The sequence below is a fragment of the Nyctereutes procyonoides genome, unplaced genomic scaffold, assembly GCF_905146905.1.
Source record: "Nyctereutes procyonoides isolate TBG_1078 unplaced genomic scaffold, NYPRO_anot_genome, whole genome shotgun sequence".
In the NCBI taxonomy this organism is placed as follows: Eukaryota; Metazoa; Chordata; class Mammalia; order Carnivora; family Canidae; genus Nyctereutes; species Nyctereutes procyonoides.
The window spans coordinates 65,519,935-65,546,144 of record NW_026575051.1 but is presented as its reverse complement, the minus strand read 5'-3'; the positions used below and the strand labels follow the sequence as shown (position 1 = coordinate 65,546,144).

General features: G+C 35.6%; 1 protein-coding gene across 2 annotated transcripts in view; it reads right to left on the bottom strand.

Moving 5' to 3' along the window:
• Positions 1-26,210, bottom strand: part of AFG1L (AFG1 like ATPase) — a 201,770-nt gene that overhangs the window by 36,958 nt on the left and 138,602 nt on the right. For both annotated transcript variants that reach the window (XM_055330283.1, XM_055330284.1), the window contains exon 8: positions 20,560-20,642. In XM_055330283.1, the coding sequence (XP_055186258.1) occupies positions 20,560-20,642 (83 nt within the window). The remainder of the gene's footprint in view (positions 1-20,559; positions 20,643-26,210) is intronic.

Below are 26,210 nucleotides of genomic sequence, written 5' to 3'. Positions count from 1 at the left end.
CCCTGCAAGGGTTTAGCACAACTAGAGATACTTGTTACAGGTGAGGGGGCAGGCTGGAAATAAGGGCACGGTTGGGAAATAAGACAAAGGCAGTCTTTAGATGCCCTGCCTTTACCTGAAGAGCAAGAGTCCGGTATGTCTCCTCCACTCCAGCTGAAACTAAGTTTACCATCTGGGTCAGTTTTAACAAGGAAGAAAGAGGAAGAGACACCATACTGAAATCCTACAGACTAAATAGTAAAACCAACAGTCCCTCCCTCTTTAGCATCCAGAACCCTACTAGCCAAACTTCAGCCTTAGGAAGTAGAAAGATTGAAGGAAACACTCTGGAGGAAACTGAATAACCAAAAAAAAGACTTGCACATACTGACATTTGGGGATTCTTCAATGGAAAACCTGACCTGCCACCTAATCTACCAGCCTCCAGTGGAGACTACCAATCAATAAAACCCTATTTATGCACACAGAACTTCTAATCAGCTTTTTAATGCTTTAGTCTTGTGAATGGACAACCAAGTATTTCTAGACAGTTAAGGAAAGCTTCTAAGATATAAAATAAAGACTAAAATAAAGCATAAGAAGAGATCTTGCAGCAAAGAGAAATACACTCTAATACACCTAGAGAGAGAAATATGCATAAACAAAGAAGGATGCTACAAACCAAAAGAATAAATAGTGCATAAGAAAGAGCTCTAATATGACTGTTAAATAAAAAATTCAGGAAAATAATTAGAAGAAAAAAATGAAGTAACCATTCAGAAAATAGAACAAAAAAATGGAAAACAGAAGAGAAAATAAGAGAATCAGAAAATAAATACAGAAGGCTCAATATCTAACCAGGAGAAGCTAACCAGGAGAAGCTCCAAAGGGGGGTGGGGGAGGGGAGCATCAGCAATGAAAAAATTAAATTAAGTTTCCTAGAACTGAAGAGCATGAAGACCTAAACTGAAAGAGTCCAGTGAACACCCAGCACAAAGAATGGGGGGCGGGGGGGGGGGCAGGCTCCCTTCTTGGGCATATTAACAGGAAATTTCAGAAGTCAGGAATAAAGAAAGAATATTCTAAAAACTTCATGAGGAAAAACAGGTTAAATATAAAAGGTCAAGAAACTGATTTGTATCAATTCCCATGAAACTTTGTGACTATAATAATGGAAACATGAAGAGAATGGTGCCCATCTAAAATTTTCTAAAGGAAGCTTTTGTCAAACTATCCATGCCCAAACTATTATTCAAGCAAAGACATTTTTGGTCAGGTGAGTTCTCAAAAAAGCTATTTCCCATGCTGCCTTCTTTGTAAGATTACTGGATAGGCTCTCAGAAGAGGTAGAAGAGTTCTGGGTCTAATAGGACCAAATAAGCTCTACCCCCAAAGGCCCTCCTGCTCATGACAACTGTCAACTCTAGATAAAATACAAAAACAGGTGACCTGAAAACACTGGGCAGATTCTTGAGGGAGGTGACACTTGGGAAAAGGGAAACAATGGGGTGAATTACCCATTTTACAGCTTTCAGACTGAAGACCATAAAGTCAGTACTGCTCAGGGCAACTATAACTCCGATAGAAAACTGCAGTCCTGGCCTGAAGACCTGGAGGACAGCTGGGGGGTAACCACACAAGGTGGGAAATCTGGGGGAATCCTCAAAAGGGTTTCCAAAGTTCCAAAACGTATGAGTCTTGAAAATTCCTCAAATCATAGGTTATTCTGTATTTATCACAATACTAATAAACATGAATCATTTTTCTGTTATAGAATTATACTAAAAGCTTCAGTGGTTTTCTATAAAAGAAAAGGCATAAAAATGGCTTATCATTATTACAAATCAATATTCTATGACATATATTTATATTTTATTATATATTATAGTGCATATTGTTACGTATTTCAATAACAGAAAAATGATCTCTACCAGAAACAGTCTTTTGGTAGTAGAAAATATTAAAAGGAAACATTAACACAAAATAAATGCAAAATAAGATTATTTTAAAATATATGTAAAAGTTATTTTTTAAATTGAAGGTTTTTAAAACACATAGCATGAGCACCGTTTCTGATTGTCCTTATCTTAGTGGGTTGGCAACTATTCCAGACACAGGAAAATGTCATTTTGCACTGACATTGATCAAATCATTAAGAGTGTGCCCTAAATCATTTTCGAGTCGGGAGTTAGGGTACTTATTGCTCAATTATAAACTCATTTCCCTTATTAACATGTATCTGGTTTTGTTTACTCATATTATCCACTTAAAGGCTCTATCCCCAAATACAGTCACACTGGGGGTTTGGACTTCACCTGTAAATTTTGGGGAGGCCACAATTCAGTCCTGAATAATGAACACTTGTGTAGTTTACACTTCAGGGATATTATGAATAGTGCTACATGAATGTTCTAGCACACATCTTTTGGTGAATTTCTGTATATATGTCTATTGGGTGTGTAATTAGGAGCTGAATTACTACTCTTCGGGTATACCCGAAGAGTTCGGCTTAGTAAATACTGTAAAAAAATTTTCCAAAGTGGTTGTGGCAGTTCACTCTCTTACTGGTACATAAAAATGTTCTACTTGTTCCACACTGGTTTTTTTCCCCATTTCTTTCATTTTAATCATTTTAGTGGACATATTTTAAGTGATTTTAATGTAAATTGCCTCAAATTATTTTTAGGAATGTGTGGGACATAAAAATACAAATATAGTTAATGCAATAGTCAATCCAGAACCATTTCCTTTTAGTAAGATGTCATTCCGAGAAACATAAAATTTGAAAACCATTCTTAAACACATGAAGATCTCTTGATTTTTTTAAAAAGGAAATTTCAAAAACATAACATTATTGTAAAATTTTCAGCCAGAGAAAATAACTGTAACCTCAAAATAGGAAAAGAAAGCTATTAATAATGGAGAGAAACTGGAGTGATGGGAATGAGTCTATGACTCCAGGGCCCTCTAGTCAGTTTTCCAAGGAAACTAAAAAGACAGCAACACTGTCTTATGCTAAAAATCCATACTCAAAAATATGACCATGCCTGTGAAGCTCTAAAGAAGGACCAGGGTCAGATGTCTTTAAAAAAAAAAAAATCAAGTGTTTGGGACTAAGACCTATGGCTGGCAATAGGCATGTTCAGAAAACAAATGTACAAAAAATACACAAGGATATATATTATACAAAAATACAAACAGTGATTAAAATGAGACCCAAGTTATAAACTCAGTTTAAAAATATTCCAGCTTAGCCAGTAAAATTTGAGGAAAGCGTAATACCTGGTAGTCAAGAGCAGTTGTAATAGGAAAGTTGCAGCCTCAACGCAGCACTAAATTAAATGATTTTTTTCAGTGTAGAAGGGGAGCTAAATTCAGAGTTTTCTTTTGGGGCTACAAGAATATCATGTCACATACCAAGGAAGAAAGTGTTCTGTTCAGCTTTGTGTAGTTCAATTTTAACCATAAAATGGCATATCTTAAGAAAGAATGACTTGGGTAGCAACACAATGATCAGGAGAAAATACAGGAATTAAGCTCAGATGCTCTGAAGTGTAGCCTTTTCCTCTTGAGGAAACAGAAACAAGCTCCTACAGCTGAGTACGGATAAAGAATTTAAGTGACTTCCTTCAATTCTTGGTAACTCCCCCATCAGTGGGGATGCTAATATATGGCAGCGTTTTGGGGCAGAAAAGATGTGAAACAGAAATTCTGCCCACAGATAATTAAAAGTAAGAGAATTAAAGTCATTTCTGAAGAAAAAAACAACGTTATTCTTTCCAAATGATTTTTGTAGGGGCTAGGGGTGGGGGCAGGTGGTGGTGGAGGATATGGGGCCCAAGCAGAGTGCAGACTATTTTTCTCTTGTTCTATAATGCCCTGGTAAAATCCACCCATTTCATTGCTTCTGTCACTTTTTGTTAAGCTCAGAAACTGCAGTGGAGGGGCAGGTTTCTATTTTCTGTTAAGTAGTACCACTGTGTCTTTAAGTCAGAAAAGCCCTGGAATCAACCACTGTTTCGTTGCCAGGAAATTTGGCATCAACTCCTACAGGAAACCTGTGAGTACAGTACCCTGGATTAAAAGCCTGATTGCTTTGGAAGTATGAGAATCATGATTTATTTTTCCATATTAAATTAGTAAACAGAGAAGAAAGTAATCAGTCATTCCAATTTCAAGAAAATTTCTATAGCTGAAATCAGGCATTCAACATAAAACTTAGACAGAGAAATAGAACATGTCAAAAAAAGACCTTATTATTGCTGGATCATTTGAAATTCTCAACAAAAAATTCCAAAAGAAGTAGAGGTTTCTAGAAGAGGGTCACACATGAATTTAAATGGAAATTAATTTCTTCAAGAACCTCCCACTTCATTAGGATTGACTCAGAGGAACAGAATGCTACCCACACTTTGCCCCTTTATCCCCTTTTTAAAATCAACAGCTTGTTAGGGTATCAACAAGTAGAATAGGGTTGGCTTTCCTTGGTCCCTCTCTCTCCATGTTCTCTATTCCAGAGAGCCAAAGTTGATTCAACGAGGGAGAAATTTCCCCTTCCTCTTAGAGTTCTTGTGCCAAACTTCCCTGGCAGGGAGCCTTCTCACTCTACTGATTCCTTGTGCATTCATGCTGTAGAGCTCTTTGTGCTCTTACCAAACATAATCTGGGGCTGGAGGCAGGTCTAAGATTAAGCTGGTTTATATTTGCCTTAATATAAAACAGACTTGGTTGCATTTCAAATGCTGTAGGTTTGTTTTACATAACGGAATCAGTTGTTAGAATAGATTTTGTCCTACTATTTATCTTCTCAATCATTCAAAGGCTTAATTGACTGTTCAGAGATCCATTTCAATCTCTAAATTTCCCACCGTTCTCAATCACCTGGAGAGTAACTTACCTGGTTCCATTAATCTTGACCTGTGTATAATGCTGAAAGTAGGACCTAGCACCTTTTGCTCTCAAATTCCAGACCTTCACCCCCTTCTTCTCAGCCCAAACTCCATATAAAATTTCTACCAAATCTAAATATTGCTTTTCCCCCCAAATAAGTCAGTGGCATAACACACAGAATCACAACTTGTAGATACAGTATTTCCTTTTCATATAATTAAGAAAAGCTAGAATGACTGAAGATTACAAAAATAAATAAATAAAAATGAGGAAGAAGCTAGAGAGTAAGAAGCTCTGACTCCTTTCAGGAGAAGAAAATGGTCATATCTGCCTCAGAAAGACAGGCCCAGGAAGTTTTAATAGTTGTTGTTTTTTCTTTTTTTAAGGTTTTATTTATTTATTCATGAGAGACACAGAGAGAGAGGCAGAGACACAGGCAGAGGGAGAAGCAGGCTCCATGCAGGGAGCCCAATGTGGGACTTGATCCCGGAACTCCGGGATCACGCCCTGAGTCAAAGGCAGACACTCAACCACTGAGCCACCCAGGCGTCCCGGGAGTTTTAATAGTTAAAAAAGGTACACAGCAAGAGCTAAAGACGTAGGACATTTGCCAGATCAGCTTTTCTAATGTTGAAGATTGACCCTCATTTATAAATGTGATCTTTCTGAAGATGAAATAAAAGATAAGAATTCTAAGGAAATCTAAAAACCTGATTCTGTACATTTATATATATATGTGTGAGCATACATATTATTTACTCATGTACACATTGTGTATATAACTTATTACATTTTACTAGGTGAGTATAGCCACGCAGTTAAATACTTTGTCAATGTGTTCAGCTGGAAATGGTAGGCCAGCTCTATTCTGGTACTTGTCCGGCCTGCTGGCATATAAACACTGTGATGGGGGAACCTGGGTGGCTCCGTGATTGAGTGTCTGCCTTTGGCTCAGGTTGTGATCCCAGGTCTGGGGATCAAGTCCTACATTAGGCTCCTGCAGGGAGGGAGCCTGCTCTCCCTCTGCCTATGTCTCTGCCTCTCTCTTTCTGTGTGTCTCTCATGAATAAATATAAAATCTTAAAAAAAAAAAACAGAAACAAAAACAAAACAACATTATGATATGCTATTGTCAAATTACCAGTCAATAAAGAAATGGAAGATAAAAGGTATGCTGAGCTCACTGATGGAACCTGATACTGAAGTCTATACAAGGTGAACTTCTTTTGCTTTGTACCACTTTTTAGGCAGTATTTCAAATAGTTTAAAACCCTTGAAATTGTTAATTCAGTACTCTCTAAAGTAATACAGGGTTAATTAATAAATATTTAAATGTGCATCTAAATTTTATCAAATATGACAATTTTGTGATTTTAAAAGACATGATAAACAGCCTACCTGACTATGCCCTACAGGATATAAAGCAGAAAGTTATTTTTACTAATATAAAGTTATAAGTTTATAATGTCACAGAGCCTTACTCATTCATAAAGTATCAATAGGAGTTCTTATAAGAAAGATACTGCGCATCTACTTCTGAGAACCAACTGTATTTTTCCACCATAGAGCCCCTTTCCCGACAGGTAACCTTAGAGTACAGATTCATCACTGTTACTGACCTTTTAATTCTCAAAACATGTAGTAACATACAATGCTTCATTATACATTTGAGACATTTCAGTTTGATGAAACTTTATACTTCTCAGAGCTAAATAGGTCTTCACTAAAAAAAAAAAATTAAAATTTTACACTAAAAATATTCACTTAATGTAAAGACAGTAAGGAAGAACTAAGAAATAAAAAAGGCATGAAACATAAAGAGCAGGTGTGAATCAATATACATATCAATAACAACATACTGATTATTGATAGTGACATATAAATTATTGCTATATTATTATATCGATATATCAATATTATATATCAATAATATCAATATTGTTATATATTGTTATATTATATATAACATAATTTGTGAATGGATTAAACAATTCAATCAAAGTCAGAGATTGACTAAATATAAAAGCAAAATCCAAAAATAAACTGTTCACAGGAGATTTGCTTTAGGTTCCAAGATACAACTAGGTTGAAGGTAAAGGACAAGAAGAAAGACATATTAATGCAAACAGCAACCACTACTAACATCAGACAACACAGATTTTAAAACAAAAAATATTATTAAATATTCAAAGGGACATTTCATAATGATAAAGTTCACTCCATCAGGATAATAATAATACAAACATATGCACCTAACAACAGAATCTCAAAATACAAGAGGTAAAATCTGACCAAGTGAAGGGAGAAACAGTCTTGCAACAATCATAGCTAGAGACTTCAATATCCAACTTTTTTTTATGATTTTATTTTCAAGTAATCTCTACACCCAGTGTGGGGCTCAAAATTAAAACCCCAAGATCAAGAGTTGCACGGTCTACTGACTGAGCTGCCTGGTACCCCCCAAATTTCAATAAGGATTAAAAAAAAAACTAGAGAGAAGATCAACAGGATATTTAAAACTTGGACTACAATATATACTAACTAGACATATATATATACTTAACAGACATCTATATAAATACTACATACACATCATTCACAAGTGTATATGGAACATTCTCAAGGAAAGATCATATCCTAGTCTTTATAGAGCAAGCCTTAATAATTAAAAAGGATTAAACTATATGAAGTCTGTTCTTTGATTATAATGGAGTGAAATTAGAAATTAATAACACGGAGGCCCCTTCCAATATTTTGGAAATTCACAAATATATGAAAATTAAGCAGCATATTCCTAAATGACTAACGAGTTAAAAAAAAGAAATCAAAAGGAAATCAGAAAAATACTTTAAGATAACAAAATGAAGACACGACATACCAAAACTTATGCAATATAGCTAAAGTAGTGCTTACAAGGAAAAGTATAACTTTGAGTACTTACATTAAAAAAGAAGAAAAATCTCAAACCAATAACCTAACCTTTCACCATCAGATTCTGGACGAAGAAGAGAAAACTTAACCTAAAGCAAATGGAAGGAATGAAATAATAAAGATTAGAGTGGAAAATAATGAAATAGAGAATAGAAAAATAAAACAGCAAAGAAAACAAAAACAAAAGTTGTTTCTTTGAAAAAGTGAACTAAATTGACAAATATTTACTTAGACAAACCAAGAAGACAAAAGTCATCAAAATCAGGAATGAGAGAATATTAAAAATAAAAGGATTATAAGGGAATACTATTAACAGCTATATACCAACAAATGAGACAGCCTAAATGAAATGGACAAATTCCTAGGACATAAACTATCAAGACTGACTTACAATGAAAGAAAAAATCTATTTAGAGGGAACACTCTCCAATTCATTCTATTAGGTTAGTATTACCTTGAGAGCAAAACTTGACAAAGATGTCATGAAAACTATTGACCAATATCTCTTATGAATTTAAACACAAAAATTCTCATAGCGAACTAAATCAAGCAACATATAAAAAGGGTAATATACCATGACCAACTGGGATTTATTGCAGAAATGCAAGGCTGACTCAAAATCCAAAAACCAATTAATGAAATATTCCATATAAACAGAATAATAGGCAAGAAAAACATGATCTTCTCAAAAGACACAGAAAATGCATTCAATCAAATCATGATTTTTTTTAAAAAAACTCAATAATTAATAGAAGGTAATGTCCTCAACTAAATAAAGGGCATCATCTGTGAAAAACCCAGAGATGACAACATAACTAATGGTGAAAGAATGAAGTTTTTTCTACTAAGCTCAGAAACAAGACAAGGGTCCACTCCCTAATGGAATATACCACTCCTATTTAACATCGCACTGGATGTTCTAGGCAAAGAAAAGTAAATAAAAAAACATCCAGATTGGAAAGGAAGAACTAAACTATCTCTATTTGCAGATGACATGATCTTATATTTAGAAAATCCTAAGGAATTAGAAACTATCAGAAACTATTAGAACAAATAAACAAGTTCAGCAAGGTTGCAGGTTACAAGATCAATATGCAAATATTAATTTTATTAACAAGATTTATACATTGAAGACTATAAAGCTTGTTGAAAGGAATTACAGGAGATCAAAATAAATGGAAAGACATCAGTTATGTGTTGAACTGTGTCCTCAATGTCAAACCCCTAAACTCCAATATCTGCAAATGTGACCTTATTTTGAAATAGGGTCTTTGTAGGTATAATCAAGTTAAGATGAGGTCATACTGGTTTAGAATAGTCTCTAATGCAATGACTGGTATCCTTATGTGAATAAAAAATTTAGATACAAAGACACATAGGGAGAATGCCATTTGAAGACAGAGGCAGAGATTGGAGTGTGATGTACCTACAAGCCAAGGAATCACCAGAAGCTACAGGGGAAGCTCGGAACAGATTCTCTTTCAGAGTACCCAATGAGAACCAACCTGCCAACATCTTGATTTTGGACTTCTAACCTCAAGAACAATGACAATAAATTTCTGCTATTGTAACACACTCAGTTTGTGGTACTTTGTAGGGTAGCCCTAGAAAACTAATAAAACACCTCATGTTCGTGAATTAGAATATTTGATACTGTATTTCCCAATGTAATTTACAGATTCAATAAAATCCTTATCAAAAGTCCAGCTGCTTTTGACCAGCTGACAAGCTGGTCCTCATATTCTTATGGAAATTCAAAGGACCCAGAATAAGCCAAACAATCTTGGGGGAAGGGGGAGAACAAAGTTGTAGGGCTCATACTTCCTGATTTCAAATCTTATTACAAAACTATAGCAATCAAGACAGTGTGATATTGACATATAGTGAAACAGACTGCTGAGATATAATTGTGACCAGCCATAAATCTTTACATTTACAGCCAATTAATTTTCAACAATGGTATCGATATAATTCAATACGAAAAGAATAGTCTTTTCAACAAATGATGCTGGGACTAGATATCACACGCAAAAGAATGAAGATGGGCCACTATCTCATAGCATATATAAAAATTAGCTCAAAATTAATCAAATACCTAAATATAAGAGCTAAAACTATAAAACTCTTAGAAGAAAACATAGGCATAAAGCTTCACAACCTTGGATTTGACAATGGCTTCTTAAATATGACACCAAAAGTATAAAGCAATAAAAGAAAAAAAATAAATTGGAATCATCAAAATTTAAAACTTGTGTGGTTCAAGGACATCATCAACAAAACAAAAAGACAAAAAAGAATACAAAAATATTTTTATAAATCAGATATACAACAAGGGACCTATACCTAGAATGTCTAAAGAATACTTAAGATTCGCTACTAAAATAATAAATGACCTGATTTTAAAATGGCCAAAGTATCTGACCAGACTTTTCTCCTGAAAAGATATACAATGGCCAACAGGGATCCCTAGGTGGCTCAGCAGTTTGGCGCCTGCCTTTGGCCCAGGGTAAGATCCTGGAGTCCCGGGATCGAGTCCTGCATCGGGCTCCAGGCATGGAGCCTGCTTCTCCCTCTGCCTGTGTCTCTGCCCCCCCCCTCTCTATCATAAAATAAATAAATAAATACATACATACATACATACATACATAAATCTTTAAAAAAAAAATACAATGGCCAACAAGCACATGCAACAATGCTCAATGTCATTAGCCATCAGAGAAATGCAAATGGAAACCCTATGAGATACCATTTCACACTCACTAGGATTGTATTTGTGTTGGATTGTGTTTCCCCAAAAAGATAAGAAGTCCTAAGCCCTAGTACATCAAATGTGCCCTTATTTTTTTTAAGATTTTATTTATTTATTCATAAGAGACACAGAAAGAGAGGGGCAGAAACACAGGCAGAGGGAGAAGCAGGCTCCATGCAGGGAGCCTGACATGGGACTCAATCCTGGAACTCCAGCATCACGTCCTGAGCCAAAGGCAGATGCTCAACCACTGAGCCACCCAGGTGTCCCACATGTGTCCTTATTTGGAAATAGGGTCTTTATAGATGTTAACCGGTAAAGTGGGAGGGCCCTTAATCCCATATGACTAATATCTTTATAAGGAGACACATAGCAAGACCATGTGACAACAGAGGCAGAGATTGGATTGATACATTTACAAAGCCAAGGAACACCAAGTACTGACAGCAAACAACAGAAACTAGAAGAGATAAGGGCAAGATTCTCTCCTAGAAGTTTCAGAGGAGACAAGGCCCTGACAAAAACTTGATTTTTTTTTTAATCTCCAAAACTGTGAGATAATAAATTTCTGCTGTTTTAAGCCACCCAGATCATGGTACTTTGTAACAACATCCCTAGGAAACTAATACAGATGACTACAAAAACAGAGATAATAACAAGTGATGTCACAGACATGAAGAAATTGAAGCCCTCATACCCTACTGGTGGAGATATAAAATGGTACACTGCTTTGGAAGACAGTCTGGAAGCTCCTCAAAAGACTAAATGTAGAATTAACCACACCTAGAAATTTCACTCCTGGGTATACACAAAAGAAATAAAAATGTAAGTTCACAAAAAAACCCCACAAAAACTTATACATGAATGTTCATAGCAGCATTACTCACAATAGCCAAAAAGCAGAAATAACCCAAATCTCCATCAACTAATGAGTAGACAAATAAAATTTCTACATTTAATGGAATATTATTTAGCAATAATAATATGAATCCTGAAAAAATTATGCTAAGTGAAAGAAGGCAATCACAAAGGACCACATCTTATATGATTCCATTTAAATGAAATATCCATGATGGGCAAATATAGAAAGGCAGAAAGTAGATTAGTGGTTGTCTGGGCTGGTCAGTGGTTGGTTGAGTGATAAAAATATTCTATAATCAACTGTGGTTCTGGTTACATAATTCTCTGAATATCCTAAAAGCAATTACTTAATATACTTTAAATGGGTAAACTGTATGACATGTGAATTCTATTTCAATAAAGCTGTTAAAAAATAAGTATTATATCCTTATCACACTTAACAAAGCTAATAATAATTCTTCAAAGTCATTACATGCGGTTAGTGTGTGACTTTCTCTGATTGTTGTTGCATAGTGTTTTTGTTTTTTGCTTTTGTTCTTACAGTTTGTTTGATTTAGGGTCTAAGTGCGGTCCACACACAGTAATTGGTTGGTATGTTCCTTAAGCCTCTTTTAAACTAAAGGTTATTTTTTTTTCTTATTTGTTTAAGAAGCAGACTGTTTATGTCACTAAAAATTCTGCAGTCTACATTTTGATGAATATACTCCCATGATGTTATTTAACATATTCCATTGCACCTAATATTTCCTGTAAATTGATCAAATTCAGGTTCCATTTCTATAGCAATTGTTATAGAACTTATGATCATTAACTAGTTCCATTAAATTATGAGGGTTTTATAAAATGGTGAATTCTAATTCTTTTTTCATTTGTCATTTAGAAAATCTCTATAAAGATAAGCATCCCTCACCAACTATTTTGTTATACTAAAAGTCAGTTCTTTTAAAACAGGAAAAATAAAAAAAAAAGAAATAGGAAAACTTGATTCTTTTATTTACCTGTTTTCAGGATAATGGCCTGGAAACTTCTACTTCTGGCCATAATAGAGTAACGGGGCCCAGATTCTTTCCCTCTCCCTCTACTCCTCCCCCTGCTCATGTCTCTTTCTCTCTAAAATAAAATATATAAATCTTTAAAAAAAGCATGGAAGGATAAAGATCCATCATTAGAAATAGACCCCAAATGACATATTTGATAGAATTACTGAACAAAGACATTAAGACATTGTATTCTCTGTATGTTTAATAGAGGAAGGCATGAGGACATTAAGAACAGAAAACGAAGATATAAAAATCTTCTAGAAGTTGAACTTCTACAAAGAAAAAAAATACCATGTCTGAGGTGAACAATGGATAGGATTAATAGATTACACACTGTAAAGAAACTACTAAAAATAAAATGAGATTGAAAACAAAGATTGAAAAAGAAATGAACAGAGAATCAGTAAGCTGTGAGACAACATAAAGCAGTTTTATGTAGGCATAACTGGAATCCCAGAAATTGGAAAGGGGGAGAAGGGACAAAGCATGTGAAGAAATATACTAAAACTCTCCAAATTCAATTAAAACTATAAACTCACAGACCCAAGAAGTACAAACAACCTTAGAAAAAAGAAACAAAAACATCACACCAAGGCACATCATAAACAGCTTAAAACCAATAACAAAGTGAAAACTGTGGAAATAGCTAGTGAAAAGACATCTGATGTAAAGAAGGACAAAAAATTATAGATTTCTCATTAGAAACAATACAAGTCAGAAGATAAGCAACATTTAAAGTACTGAAAGGAAAAAAAAAATCTGTCAACCATAAATTCTCTAGCCAGCAAAAATATCTCTCAGAAATAAAAGCAAAAGACTTTAGAGACATACAGAAGATGAGAAAATTCACCACTAGCAGAGTACCACTGCAAGAAATGTTAAAGACCTTCAAAAAGAAGGAAAATAATATCAGATGGAAATTCCAATCTATGCAACAGAATGAAGAGCATAAGAAATGGTATTCATGTAAGTAAATGTAAAATAATTTTTATTTTTAAAATCTCTTTAAAAGACTATTGACTGTTTAAGCAAAAAATAAAAACACTGCATTGTGCAGTATACAACATAATATAATACATATAGTAGTACATAATTACATAAATATATGAGTACAATAGCACAAAGGCCAGGATAGTGAAAATAGAAGTATACTGTTGTAGGGTTTTTGTATTTGACATCAAGGTGTTACTTGAAAACTAAGTTAAACTTAGGTAAGTTAAAGATGCTAACTCTAAATTGTAACAACCACAAAAACAAAAACAAGAAAGTATAGCAAGTAAGCTAATATAAGAGAGAAAACAAATCTAAAAAAAGAAACATATCAGAAAAAGAAGTAAATAGGAAGAACAGAAAAAACAAATGGCATATTAAAACTCAACCATATCAATAATCACATTAAATGTAAATGGTTTAAATAACCCCATTAAAGATAGAGAATGTCAGACTGCATTAAAAAAAGATTTCCAACTATGTGTTGCTTTCAAGAAACCATTTTAAGTATGACACAGGTTGAAAGTAAAAGGATGGGAAAAGATAGATCATGTGAGTGCTAATTTTAAAAAAGCTGAAGTGGCAGGGCACCTGGGTGGCTCAGCAGATAAGCCTCTGCCTTCAGTTCAGATCAGGATCCCAGGATTCTGGTGATCAAGCCTTGTATTGGGCTCCCTGCTTAGTAGAGAGTCTGCTTCTCCCTCTCGCTCTGCTCCTCTTCCCACTCCTGTTCTCTCACTCACGCTCTTAAATAAATAAATAAAATCTTAAAAAAAAAAAAAGCTGAAGTGGCTACATTAATACTAAGCATAGATTTCAGAGCAAGCTGTATGGAAAAAGCTCTCAAAATATGTATAGAAAAATCATCAAATGTTTGGAAGCTAAACGATACACTTCTAAATAACTCATAGGTTAAAGAATAAATCACAAGGGAAAGAGGACATACTGAAATGTATGCAATGCAATTAATATGATACTTAGAAGAAAATTTATAGCATTAAAATGCTTATATAAAAAGAGTAGAAAGGTTTAAAATCAAGGACTTCTATATTTTTTTATTTTTAAAGATTTCATTTATTTATTCATGAGAGACTCAGAGAGAGAGAGAGAGGCAGAGACACAGGCAGAGGGAGAAGCAGGCTCCATGCAGAGAGCCTGATGTGGGACTCGATCCCAGGTCTCCAGGATCATGCTGCGGGCTGAAGACAGTGCTAAACCGCTAAGCCACCCGGGCTGCCTGACTTCTATCTTTAAAAACTAGAAAAAGAGCAAATTAAATCCAAACTAAGCAGAATAAAATTATTAATAAAGTGCAGAAATCAATGAAATAGAAATCAGCAGTGGAGAAAATCCATATAACAAAAGCTATTTCTTTATAATCACCAGAATTAATAAAATTCCTGCTAGTATTATCAGAAAAAAAAAAGATTCTGTATCTTTAAAAAAAAACTTTTTATTATGGAAAATTTCACACATATATACATGTAGAGAGAACAGTATAATAAACTCAGTGCAAACAATCACCCACTCAATTTGTGGTCAATGTTTTTTCATCTAAACCATCTCCGTCCCACAATTCCCTCACCCTGGATTATTTTGAAGCAAATCTCACACACTGTATTATTTTATCTGTAAATACTTTATGAATATGATCATCTCTTAAGTATATAAACCTCTATGTTCTGCGTTACGATACTAAGAAGGAATAAAACTTAATTTGTAAACAATAAAAATGTCCCCAACCATCTTCTTCCCTTCCCCAGGCTTAAGGATTGGCCAAATCAACAGTCTTAACCCTATCCCATGGAAGTAGTTGCTCTCACTGCCAGAGGCAGAAATTCTTTCCCTTGACCCTCTAAGGAACAGACTTCAGGAAGGCCTAGCGTTGGTCTTGATGAAGGATTGGAAACTGAGCTTTGATTCACACAAATTGACAGTGGACATTCAGGCACATCCTAGAGTCTGCACTTGGTTACCGTACCTTGTGAGCAGCCATGTAATAGCCAGTCTCCACAATAGTCAAGACTTACCAGGATAGTATAAGCCTCCCTTCTCCCCCACCCACCTACCAACACAAGAATGACAAAGGTGACCTGATGGGTCTATATTCTGATCGGGTGATATTTTTGTCAGCTAACGGGCCCTCAAATGACAGAAAAACTTAAAACTTCAAATAAGAATATGCCATGCCATCCTCTGTTTTTGTGCAACTATCACCATATGGATATATTTCTGTATCCTTTGCTGTTAAACAAATTTTATATTCCTTAATTTATGTGATATTTTCCTTTCCATTGTGACACCATGAAAATTAGTGTCAGAATAGTTATAATATGAATGTAGAAGACTCTAAAAGATACATGAGGGAATTCAAGGAATTAAAGGGAAAAGAATATAGGGGGACCATATTTGGCATTCGACCATAAAAACTTCGTTATAGATGAGAGAAAAATTTTTCCAATGGAATATGCACACAGCCTGCTACAGGACTCTGGACAGCCAGGCACATGGAACTGAAACAAACTAGCTCCTAAAAGGAAAGGAGCTAGACTTAACAATTTTCAAGTTGCTTCTATTGGCAGATGTTTCAGAGGTTCTCCAGTAGGAATTAAACAGGAAATGACTGACCGGCTTGGTATTCTAACTGGTCAGAGAAACTAAGACAGATACTGTAAATTCCAATGTCTAAGACAGAAACACCTGGAATGGTAATGGGGAGAAGGTCCCAAGATGTCCTCTTAGAAACTCTGGTGAACTAGAAGGTGGCAACCTTCCAGGCAGAAGACAGATCTCTGCCAATGTTCCAGCTATGAAAAAATGTGACAATTGAGCTAGAAATGTTTTAAATTTTCATTGATTGGGTTCTCTCAGTTGAGGGAGGAGGAGTGTGTGTGTGGACTATCATAGGCAAGAAACATGAAGTTTTAAATTGTGGGGATGGTTTAACATGTATGAGCTCCAGTGTTTGTTTTCACAGATCTTTCTTCTAAAACAGAGCTGTAACCTTAAAGCTATATGGTTTCTGCCAGCAAACTTTTTTTTTAATGTTCAATGATATATTCCCCCAAATTATTTTCTACTTGGAATAGATATTTCCCAAGTGGGAGATTAAGAGTACTTGAGACATGAACCTTATGTTGGTAAAAGAAGAAACTTCTTTTTGAGATCAGCTCAGAAGACAGATGAATATACGTATTATATTAAGCCAGGTAAAAATATGTGACTATTTGAGCTTTGCCTGAAAGTTGTAACATATTTTTCATCATATCAGTAAGGTCCATGAAAGTGAAATGGTCTTGAGACAATTTAATCGAAATATTAAATAACTGAATAATGCGTTCAGATATAAATTCTGTAGATGTCATAGATGACTTGGTGGATAGGAGCCAAAAGAAATAAAGGGAGAAAGCCTGGCTTCTTAAAGGTTCCCTATATTGGGAGAAACAGTCGTCCATGGGTCTCTTTCTCTCTTGCACATCTTGCTGAGCATGCCAAGAACATGTGGCCCTAACCATTTCTCAAGGTTGTGTTTGGCACGAGAAACCTTAAAAGATAAGGCAATGTTTCCCTTGAGACAAAAAACAGGATTGCTTACCTCTGGCTATAAAATGGTCGATTCCCCAAGTTCAGAGTTCCCCTGCTATAATACAATTCACTGCCATGCAGGTATCCATCTGGGCCCTTGGCAAAACTCCATATGCACCCCCCCACACACACACTCACAATGGGACCACAGGGCAAGGAGAGCACTGATAACATGCTCTCTATATCAAGGGTGATAAAATCCTGTCTCTGACCCAGGTCTCTTGTGTCTTCTACCAACATCCATGAAACAGTAACAGGCAAACCTTTTAGCTAGTAAGTAGGGTAAAATCAAATCCCAGGATCAATACCTTGCCCCCATCCCTTTTGGTTCAGTTTAAAGTCTTCCACTGAGGCCATAGCCTCTGCTAGGAGTGGGGTGTAGGATGAACAGGAACTCTCTCCCCATCCCCAACCCCTAGTTCTTTCAACAGACTTAGAAAAAAGAATCTGTACTACTCAGTTCCTAATGAAAAAATGAGAAAAGGGACAAGGGAGAGTCCCTAGCAATCTCCTCTAGCCATGAAAAACTATAACCCTTCACAGAAGTGGCAGCAAATCACATCCCATGATCCCTCAAGAAGTGGCATTTCCTGTCTGAAAAGAGATGCTCATTGCATATGGAAAATGATAACCTCCAGTGTCACCAGTCTCCAAGCAGAGAACTAATCTGAAGCAGTGAAATTCTCTGGAAGGCATGGGATGGGGCCACCATTGGCAAACACCAGGCAGTTCAAAAAAATTACTGGTCCAAGCCCCCACCCAAATGCAAACAGGAAGCCCAGTGCTTAGTCAATTTGGTTTGGATTTTGGCAAACCATATTCCCCACATGGGATTCCTATTGAGCCCAATCCACCAAGCAACAAGGAAGAGAATGACTTTGTGTTCATGTATGGGGTGATCACGCAGTTACCACAGAATGCAAAACTGGACAACCATGGGTGTTTTTAATTTCTGCAAAAGTTCAGGTGTCTGGGCTCAAGTTTTCTGTCGTTTGTAACTTGATAAACTTAAAGCTTCTGAGTTTATTTTATATGAGATTATATGAGATTTGGATGGGCCAAAAACATCTGGAACTTATTTATAAAGGTACTGTAAGATTTTGATATTTAATGTGATATAAACGTAAAACTACAACTGAAACAGATTACATATGAACATAAAATATCGTGTATGAATTAGTTCTTATGTAACTCAGGCAATATTGTGAACCATAGGAAGTATCCCTGTGTCAGCTTTTGGGGTACTTTTAAAAATCTCTGATGATTCTTGATATTATTTGGATTGTGTAATGGGATATTTTGAGTTAGTTTTTGGAAAGCTAGAGTATTAAAATATTGAATTAATGAATACTTCTATTTCATTACAGATCACATATAGGTTTCTACTTCCATGAAATTCTCAGATAATGCTTGGTGTTCCCCTGGAGGGAAGCTAGAATTTTGTTTTTCTTTTCAGGCAGCTGAGGAAGGCAGGTAATGAGATTGACAATGAGTTCAAGGAGTCTGAACTTGCATGTTCAGGAACAAAGGCCAGATGTTTAGGCAGAAGGTAATAAAAAGAAACACATGCTGTAATAGGGTAATATATAGCATGGTACATTAAAACCTGTTATGGGGGAAATTAATAAGTTTCCCTATAAGAATAAGATCAAAAGAAACCTAATTAAATCAGAAATGTTAACATGACCCTAGGAAATGTTTTTTTTGTCATGAAAGAAGTTCTCCCTAAGGGCTCATGTGAGACAATATAAATTACATTCCTGGTACCCTGTCTCTGCATCTAATATTATTCTCCCACTCCCTAGAAGACTTTAATTCCTGATGGTCCCTCAGGGACACATAACTGCCTTACCCTCTGAGTGAGCTGTGCCTCTAGGTTCTCTAGTTTTGGTTATCAGATTATGGTGAAGCCCTTTTTGATGCTAAATACATGAACAAAATCTACCTTCCTTGAGGATTAAATGAATTTATATATTTTTAAGAAAGTTGGTCCCCAGAGTTTCATTTCTGGACTCTGGGATGTGTTAGATATTCTTTTCCTCCAATGCATGTTTTAAGTACAAACCTGAATTTCATTGTGTTAAAATTGTGTTTTTATCAGGAAAAGGAAGAGGCTGCGCCAGGGAGAAGGTCAGAGAGAAAAATGGCTATGCTCCCAACAAAATTAGCTTTCCACGTCCTGTAAATTCCACCAGGACCTCTCTAGCAATATGAAACAAATTTCATCATTTAGACCCAGACTACCATCTTGATTTAAGGAATTTCACATTAGGAAAATGTTAATTCTTCCACATAAGGATATATTTTGTGGGAAAACAGAGAACAAGGATTGCCCCCTTTGGAAAAGAATGCAGAGAATAATAAGAAGCTAATTTCTGAGTACCACACACCTGAATATCATGAAATTGGTAGCAAAGAATCGGGGAAAGATTACAAATATCAGAAAAATTTAAAAACTGTAAAACACAAACAAAAGGAACAGAGTGATAAAAGTCTAAGCTAAAGTAGAAAGAAGAGCTATAAGAATTTTTAAAAATTATAAAGTACTTTAAAGACAAAGTACTTAAGGGCACATGAAGAACCTTCTATAATAATCATCAGAATCTGAATAATAAACTGAAATAGTCCCCCTCCCGATACACTGTAAAGCATGCAATTTTAATTATGTGATTTTTCTAGCTAATTTCTGCTTCAAAAACAGTAAAGTACTTCTGCTTACAAGGTGGTAGAGACAAGAACTTTTCTGAACCTCTCATATACACGCTGTCATCAAAATTTAAATTAGCAGAAATATGCCTTGGAGATAAATCAAAATTAGCCCTTAGAGTTATTTATTGAAAACCCACTATGTGTCCAATAGTGCTGGTATACACTAAATAGCAGTTTACACTTGTAAAGCACTTGTACCTTTTCAGGTTCTCACAAATGACATTTTAAAACCAACTATTTGTTTTTCAGCATTAACTGCACATGCTGAATACATCTATTGTTATAAATGGCTCCTACTCAGCAGAGTCTTCCTTTTTAAAAGATGAAATATATCCAGTTGTACTTGTGTATATATATTTTACATAGTTACGTATGGAAGTCAATCAACAATGATAAATACAAACAGATTGTCTAACAAAATAAAACAACAATTTTTGGGGAACAGAAATGGCACATTTGTCAGGAGATGTCCACAAATAATTAATTACTTTCACACAGTAAAGATATTCTCTTAATACTAGAGTCTCATAAGAGGATTCTCATTACTTTCTAACCATCTGTCATCACTCTTCCCCAAAAAACTAATTAGGGTTTCATCCAATCACACATTATAAATCATGCAAATGTGGATGGCAAAAAACACAGTCTAAAGAAGTTAAGATGATAACATTTTGTATTTAAATTAAAATCACAGACTTCAGAACTAGCCTTTCTTGCTCTAATAATTATCCTGCTTATTTTTCTCTTTTCCCGATTAATTATTAGACTTTAAACTTAGAAAATTAAATTTTTAAAACAAAAAAAGAGAGAGAGAGAGAACCTTACAGATAGTAGAGTTTTCCTGCAGCAGGAAGGTCCCTTTTCCGGTAGTCTATCCCAGAATCCAGCTGGACCGTATTACAGTATTTCTATAATTGAAACACACAAACAAGTGGTGGCTTAGAATTATCTCTGTTACCCTTTTAACTTTTTTAATTTTTGAAATTTTTCTTCAATAAAACCATGAGTTTAGAACAAAACAAGAGAAGTCAAATAAGAATCACAGAAGTTGAACATTAAATATATCTCAAGTCCCCAAAACTCAGTTGAAAAAGTTAAGATTTGCAGCATGCCTTTCTGAAACTTAGCTAAAACAATACTAATCAGCAAATTCCCCACATAATTACATTATGTTTAAAAAAAAAAAAAAAGTAAAGCCCATTTCCAGTTACCAGGAAGTAAGAAGCTATCAGAAAGAATAGCTCGTGGGTCTTCAGCATCACAATGGGAGAGTTGGGCCCGAACAGTAGTATTCACATTTTAAACCAAATGATCTTACTAAAGTAATGCTATATGTATATTTGCCCTTGATTTGTAAATGACAGCCACTGCCCTTTTTCATTATTTAGTTCCCTTTCCAGCCATCAGTGTCTTTAGAGTTCTTTCCTGGTGTAGACACCTCCCTTGGCCTGAGTCCTATGCCACTAATGTCCTTCTATTCTCCCAGTTACTCTTTCTTCTCCATCCCCCCAGGCTGCACATGTGCATGGAAACTCATACACCACACGTACATATACCTCCTCAAACTCCTACTGTAGAGCCTGTGAACTTTTGCTACACCTATCTTGGTCAGTTGGCTTTCTTTTTAGGGGAAAGGGGGCATATATATGTTATATATTATATATACATATGTATTCCAGTAGAACAATGGTGAGCAAGGGTTTTCAGAACAACTCAAGAAACATTTACAGGCTGATCTTTTTGTTTTCATCCGAAATGAAAATTGCTTTATGAAAATTCATGAGGAAAAAATTGTATTTTAACAACTTCATTACCTTTATTAGTGAAAAACTGATTTTTTGGGCCAAGGTAATTGCGGCAAACTGTATTCTCCAAAAATGGCTGCAATAATCTCTCCATGCCAACATGTTGTGATGTTGATATTCCAACCATCAGGAAATGGGGTCTATGCTCTCCCTCCCCTGAATCTTGTGACGATGACAAGATGATGCCCTGCAATAATATCCTATGTGATATCCAAGGCAGCTCCTTACTTACTGGCTGGAACACTTGCTCTGGAACCCTGAAATGCTAGGTAAGCATCAAACTGCCTGGAGAGAGCTTAAGCAGTCCATACAGAGACTCGGCCTGGAGAAGCCCTGAGATGACATGAAGACAGAAGTGTCTGATTGGTCCCCAGCTGCTCCAGTTGTTGCCACTATGGTAGTAAGAGCCAGAATTGCCAGCTGAGGCTTTCTCAAATCCCTGACCCACAGAAACAGGGAGAGATAATGAAGCAATGTTGTTTTAAGCCTCTAATTTTTTCAGTCATTTGTTACACAGCAATAGATAATCAGAACAGTCATATCTGGGCATATTTAGAATGTAGCAACATTCTTCCTCTCTGAAACTGCATCCTGGGTTGAACTGCTACCCAAGAGCTGAGGGCTGTTTATCATCTGTGTTATGGGGAAGAAACTGTACACAGTGGCAGTGAGAATACATTTCCCCTCCTCCCATGCTGCAGCTGCTAAGTGGCTCAAGAAAGTAAAATAGTAAAATCAACCATCTCCCTGGGACTGAGGGGTTTCCCTGAATGCAGGACTTTTGGTGCTAACACCAGGATAGTCCTGGGCAAACTGGGACAGTTGATCACCTTAGGAATACCCCAGAAATCTGGGCTGAAGGCTGGAGTATTTTGATTTATATATTAGCAATTGTGAAGTTAATTAGTATAAAATAATCTCCAAGAAGAAGCTGGTCCTCTGGAGAAGTCTACAAAGCTGAGCTTTTGAACTAAACCTATGATGAACAACTCCTGAACCTAACAAAGTCATGCCACCCTACAGTACTAGACCTGAGCAGCCAGTTGGCCTCCCCATACAGACATCCCTAGCTCACCATTCCAAATGGCTCAAACCCACTCCCCAGGCTTCGCTCTCAGGACTTGGAGCCTGTAACCCATCTCACCAGAAAGGAATATAGTATGGCTCAAATACATGCATTCCATGCTCCTCTGGCCTCAGATGACCTGCTGTTTTGTTTTGTTTTTTAAAGGGTATAGCCATACATCTCTCTTCCTCTCAATTTTGAGTAATATACTAAAACTAAGAAAAGAGATACCTTCCCCCTGTTGCCCGGGGTTTTAATTGTGGGGGCTCAGTCACCCAGTACAATGAGGAGATGCCCTTGTTTAGCTAACACTTCATACTCTTATCTCTCTGAGGGAAATATGTCCTGGTATGGTAAAGGTCAGTTTTTCATAAGCTATCTGTACCACAGACAATATAATAAATAGCACAGCAATATATTCATGTAAGCATATTTAGCCAGGCTATTTCCTTTAAACCACAATTTATCTTATATGACCCAATATTCCTAATTTAGCCAAAATTTTTTCTTCTTTATTTTTTGCTATTAAAAAAATAAGACTAATGGAAGTTATACAAGCTTCAATTTCTCTTTTCTGGGTAACTAACTTCTCTCTCATATAAGTGATTAAGCCCTACCAAATGATTGCATTTGTACATTCACTAATCACCACCGAGGAATACCTAATCAGCAGCAAAAGAACTACAACCAGAGCCCTTAGATTTTAGCTCTTAATTGTCTGAAACATACTAACACTCCGTTTATGTTTTTAAAGAAAAATAAACCTCAAAATTTTCAGATTTTATTCACTTAAACTAAGTTCTTCAGAACGCTCTGCAGAAGGATGGAAAAGGGTGAAAGCTAAGCCGTTTCCAAGTTGATGAATCTAGTCAAAAGGGCATGATCTAATTTCTTAATTTCTAGGGGTATTTATAAGACCTGTGACCTCTTATCACCATCCAATTGCAATGAATAAAATTAATCAGCTACCAAAATAAATTTATTTTAAAATAGTTTGTATATTTACATATACAAAGGACAAATACAATTACACAATCTAAAAATGCAAGTAGGAAATTTAGGGAGGAAATGGAGGAAGGTGGGCACACCAGTAGGAGCATATGCATGAATGAAAGGCCTTGACTTTGTAGAGAAAAATGTACTACTAAAAGAATCATATTCTAGAAGTTTGCATTTTCTTCAAGATCTATTGTGTGTATTTTTAGCAACTATGAAGAATACCATCAGAAAAATAGCCATCTTACAAAATAACTTTATACAGCTTCTACTCTAGCTTTTCCCTTCCAAGTTGGAACAAAAGAACAATAAATATTGTTGAGAAAATCCTTTAAAACCACAACATATTAACCTTGTAAGCAAAGACTGAAATAATAAAATCTGCCTACCTTAGATACTCTTTATTGTAAAAGTAATATTCCTTACTATGGAAAATTTGGAAAAAGAGAAAAAATATAAATCAAAGTTTTATGTCTTATCTAAATGATTATATTAAATAGGAACTTAAAAGATACACATTATTGAAGTTTTTCTTGACAATACTGAACTGATCAATTCTATACATTTTTAATAAGTAAGCATAGAAGTAAAATATGTTTGAGGCTTCTCTAGTACCAGGAAATAAAATATTTAAATAACCAAAATCTGTCTTTTAACTTAATGCTTCATTTTTTTCAAGATTTATCTATTTGAGAGAGAGAGAGAGAGCCGAGCAAGAGAGAGAGAGAAAGAGCACACAATGTGGGGGAGGGGCAGAGAGAGGGAGAAGCAGGCTCCCCGCTAGAGCAGGGAGCCCTACATTGGCCATGACCTAAGCCTAAGGCAGATACTTAACTGACTGAGCCACCCAGGCTCCCCCTAACGTAATGCTTTAAAACAGTATCTTTTTAAGCTAAAAAAGTGATCCATGCTCATTGTAAACAATTCAAATATTAAAAGTATAAAAGTAGAAATGAAAGTCTATCCCCTTCTCAGAAAAAAGTTTGCTTATAGCTTATATCCTTCAAGTTTTTTCTACATGTATAGAGATGATGACAGAGAATGGGGTCATATTTACACACACAGTTCTAAGCTTAATTTTCTGAATGTCTTAAAAGTTCTGAGAAAGAACTAGATTTACATACAAGAAAGCTACACTGCATACAGCCCTGTTTTGTTCACTAAGAATATAACACTATCAGTAAATGACAAGTAAGAGTACAAGAAAGATACTGAACCAAAAAAAAGGAGGCAGGGTTGGGGGCATCTTTTTTTTTCTTGAGGCAAGTATACATTCAGATATATGTGTTGGAACAGATACACATTCTAAAATACCTGCTTCAATCTCATTTAAAATAATCATGTGCTACCACTTTTAAGCTTAAGCAATGATATATAAAAATTCAACACATGATAAATTTGGACATATTTTTAAGCTTCTTATAGTGTAAGTATAACATAAGTACAGAAAAGTACACAAGTCATAAATGTCCAACTTAATCAAGAAACAGAACATTACCAGCACCTGTGAAGTCCCCCTAGTATCCTCTTCTACCTCTTCAAAGGTAATCAGTACCCTGTTACTAGCAACATAGAATTTTGCTTGTTTGGGAAGCTTTTATAAGTGGAACCATCCAGTATGTATTCTTTTGAGATTGGGCTCCTCTATGTTTGTAAGATTCATCCATCCATATGCTGTGTACAGTTACAGTTTGATTGCCGTGTCATATCTACTATGTGAATAAGCTACAATTTATTGACTCACTCTACTTGATGGACCATCTGGGTTGTTTCTAGTTATTTGCTCTTTCAAATAATGCAGCCATGAACATTTTTTTGCACATGAGTTTTGGTGCACACATGCATGTGCTCTTATCGGATGTAAACCTAGAAGAGTAACTGCTTGACCACGAGAATCTGCTCAGTTTTAGTGAACACTGTCAGGGTTCCAAGGTGACTGTACAACCTACACTCTCACCAGTAGTGTATGAGCATAAATATGTGTTTACTACCACTGTAATGAAATACAACTGATTTTTGAATACTCACCTTAATTATTGACGTAATATTTTTGTATGTTAATTTTTCAGGATGATACTAAAGATGTCCTATATTTTCACAAATATGCTACACTGTTTTATATCACAAAAAAAAATACACACTTATGGTTTAACAAATCCCCTGAAAATTCAATAGTTACTTTGGATTAACTTAAACACTGAACACTATATGCTGGGTACTTCCCTGGATCCTAGAAATACAATAATGAATAAGTCTTTGCTCTGACAGCCTGATAGAATTCAGATATTTACCTCAAGTTACCATTTTCTTCTTTTCCCAATCACAAACACCATTTTTCAAAGTTGCTAAGTTCTCTGCCAATTAACTAGAAGTGTAATTTTACTTAGCTTCCCCCTCAGTTTTCTCCTCTCTAAAATAAAGGAATTGGGGCAGCCCAGGTGGCTTAGCGGTTTAGGGCCGCCTTCAGCCCAGGGCGTGATCCTGGAGACCTGGGATTGTGTCCCACATCAGGCTTCAGGCTTCAGGCTTCCGGCGTGGAGCCTGCTTCTCCCTCTGCCTTTGTCTCTGCCTCTCTCTGTTTCTCGAATAAATAAATAAAATCTTAAAAA